The sequence below is a fragment of the Chaetura pelagica genome, unplaced genomic scaffold, assembly GCF_000747805.2.
Source record: "Chaetura pelagica isolate M959 unplaced genomic scaffold, ChaPel_1.0 scaffold859, whole genome shotgun sequence".
Classification (NCBI taxonomy): Eukaryota; Metazoa; Chordata; class Aves; order Apodiformes; family Apodidae; genus Chaetura; species Chaetura pelagica.
Window position 1 is genome coordinate 63,097 of NW_009954570.1, and position 2,701 is coordinate 65,797.

Consider the following 2,701-nt stretch of genomic DNA (forward strand, 5'->3'; position numbering starts at 1 on the left):
GCCGCCGCGAGACGCGGCTGGTGGAGATCGACAACGGGCGGCAGCGCGAGTTCGAGAGCAAACTCTCCGAGGCCCTGCAGGAGCTGAGGAGCCAGCACGAAGCCCAGATCCGGCTCTACAAGGAGGAACTGGAGAAGACCTATGGGGCCAAGGTGAGCAGCACCCCAGGTACCCCTGGCGGGTGGGCAGAGGGTGCTGAGGGATTTGTCGCCCACCCATCCCGCCCTTCCAGCTGGAGAACGCCAAGCAGTCGGCGGAGAGGAACAGCAACATGGTGGGTGCTGCCCACGAGGAGCTGCAGCAAACCCGCATCCGCATCGACAACCTCTGGCGAAGCTGCACGACCTGGAGGACATCCTGGCCAGGGAGCGCGAGACCAACCGGCGCCTGCTGTCGGACAAGGAGCGGGAGATGGCCGAGATGCGGGCCGCCCCTCACCGTCCCTCCCTGCACAGTTGGCCGCCAAGGAGGCGAAGCTGCACGACCTGGAGGACATCCTGGCCAGGGAGCGCGAGACCAACCGGCGCCTGCTGTCAGACAAGGAGCGGGAGATGGCCGAGATGCGGGCACGCATGCAGCAGCAGCTGGATGAGTACCAGGAGCTGCTGGACATCAAGCTGGCTCTGGACATGGAGATCAACGCCTACCGCAAGCTGCTGGAGGGCGAGGAGGAGCGGTGAGCGCGGGGCGCCCGGTGGGTGCTGTAGGTCCCAACCCTCCTGTCCTCACTGACTCCATCTCACCTTCTCCTCCTGTCCAGGTTGAGGCTGTCCCCCAGCCCCTCCTCCCACAAAGGGGGGTCCCGTAGCCACATGTCCTCTGCCCCGGGCTCCTCCAAGAAGAGGAAGCTGGAGGACAGTGAGAGTCGGACCAGCTTCTCCCACCACGCCCGGACGAGCGGCCGCGTTGGGGTGGAGGAGGTGGACCTGGAGGGACGCTTTGTCCGCCTCAGGAACAAGTCCAACGAGGTGTGTTTGCCTTTTGGGGGGCTCCCTGGGGGTGTAGTTCACCCCGCGGGCAGGAGGTGAGCTGGGAGCGGCTGGGGAGGAACCGGGGGGTCTCAGGGTTGCTGCTGCCCCTCCCGCAGGACCAGGCGATGGGGAGCTGGCAGGTCAAGAGGCAGAATGGAGACGACCCCCCCCTCAACCACCGCAGTTCACCCTGAAGGCTGGTCAGACGGTCACGGTGAGTCCCCCCCACTGAGGGCTCCAGCCCAGATCCCAAACCCAGCCAAGACTCCGAGGTTCCTTGGCCGTGGCTTTTTTGTTTGTAGTGTGTGTGTGTGGGGGGGGACAGACCTGAGATGTTGCTTTTTTCTCCGCTTCTCTACTTAGATCTGGGCCTCGGGGGCCGGGGCGACCCACAGCCCCCCCAGCAACGTGGTGTGGAAAGCCCAGAGCAGCTGGGGCTCCGGGGACAGCCTGCGCACCGCCCTGATCAACTCCAACGGGGAGGTGAGACCCCCCCCCCGGCAGCACCCGAGGGGCACAGGGGGGGGCACTGACACCCCAGCACCCCCCCAACCTCCTGCTCCTGTTCCCCCTGCAGGAGGTGGCCATGAGGAAACTGGTCCGCACCGTGATCATCAACGATGAGGATGAGGATGAGGATGATGAGGAAGTCAGCATCCGCCACCACCATCACCATGTGAGTTGGGTGCTGGGGAAGGTGCTGGTCCTGGGGTAGGGGGGGTCTGTCCCAGGGGTGCTGGGGGGAGCTCCAGTCCAGTCCTGGGCAGGGTGGGAGGCTGCTCAGCACCATGCAGGATCAGACCACATGGAAGAGGCTGCTGTGGAGCCAAGTGAAGGGGAGAAGCCACCAGATCTGGGAAGGAAGGAGGCATTAGGAGGGGGAAGGTGTTAGGGAGGCACCAGGGAATGAGGTGTTTGGACACTGCGAGGAAATTCTTCACTATGAGAAGAGAAGAAGACTCAAGATCCCTTAGAAGACTTAGAGCAGCTTCCAGTGCCTGAAGAGGCTCCAGGAAAGCTGGGGAGGGACTTTGGAAAAGAGCAGGGAGGGATGGGATGAGGGAAACGTTTTCAAGCTGGAAGAGGGGAGACTGTGAAGAGACCCTAGGAAGAAATTCTTGGCTGTGAGGGTGGTGAGACCCTGACCCAGGTTGCCAAGAAGCTGTGGCTGCCCCATCCCTGGAAGTGTTGAAGGACAGGTTGGATGAAGCTTTGAGCACCCTAGAAGGTGGGAGGTGTCCCTGCCCATGGCAGGAGGTGGGACTGGATGATCTCTAATGTCCCTGCAACCCAAACTAGTCTGGGATTCCATGATTCTGTGACCTCTGGCACCTGGAGAAGATTACCACTTGCTAAGAAAGCTCTAGAGGCCTTGCTGGAGGTCATCTCCAACCCCAAGCAACCTTGACCTTCTGGGAAAAGGGCTGGAGGAGCCAGAAGGGAGGCTGAGCTGGAACCTCACATCACTCAGAGATGGAGCACAGGATGGTGGGAAGTTGATGGACGACACTTCTCCATGGCAGCTACTTCATCCTCTCCACAAGGGCACTGGACCAAATCCAGAGGTGACTTTGTCCTTCCTCTCAGCCCATCACTCCCCTCATGGAGCTGGAAGATGCACTGGGAGGAGCAGTGGGCAGCAGGCAGGAGCCCCTACTCCCCATCTCAAGGTGTCCATCCCTGGCTGCAGCTCCGGGGCCCCCACCAGCCCATCCCTCCAGGAGGGATCC

At 62.1% G+C, this 2,701-nt stretch overlaps 1 protein-coding gene across 1 annotated transcript in view; it reads left to right on the top strand.

The window, feature by feature from the left end:
* The window catches only part of LOC104395696 (lamin-A-like), a gene marked incomplete at its 5' end in the record, with an annotated part of 9,302 nt that overhangs the window by 3,760 nt on the left and 2,841 nt on the right, over positions 1–2,701 (top strand). The window contains 6 exon segments of the mRNA XM_010005426.1: positions 441–676; positions 761–968; positions 1,088–1,142; positions 1,145–1,185; positions 1,335–1,454; positions 1,549–1,647. Coding sequence (XP_010003728.1) covers positions 441–676; positions 761–968; positions 1,088–1,142; positions 1,145–1,185; positions 1,335–1,454; positions 1,549–1,647 — 759 coding nt within the window.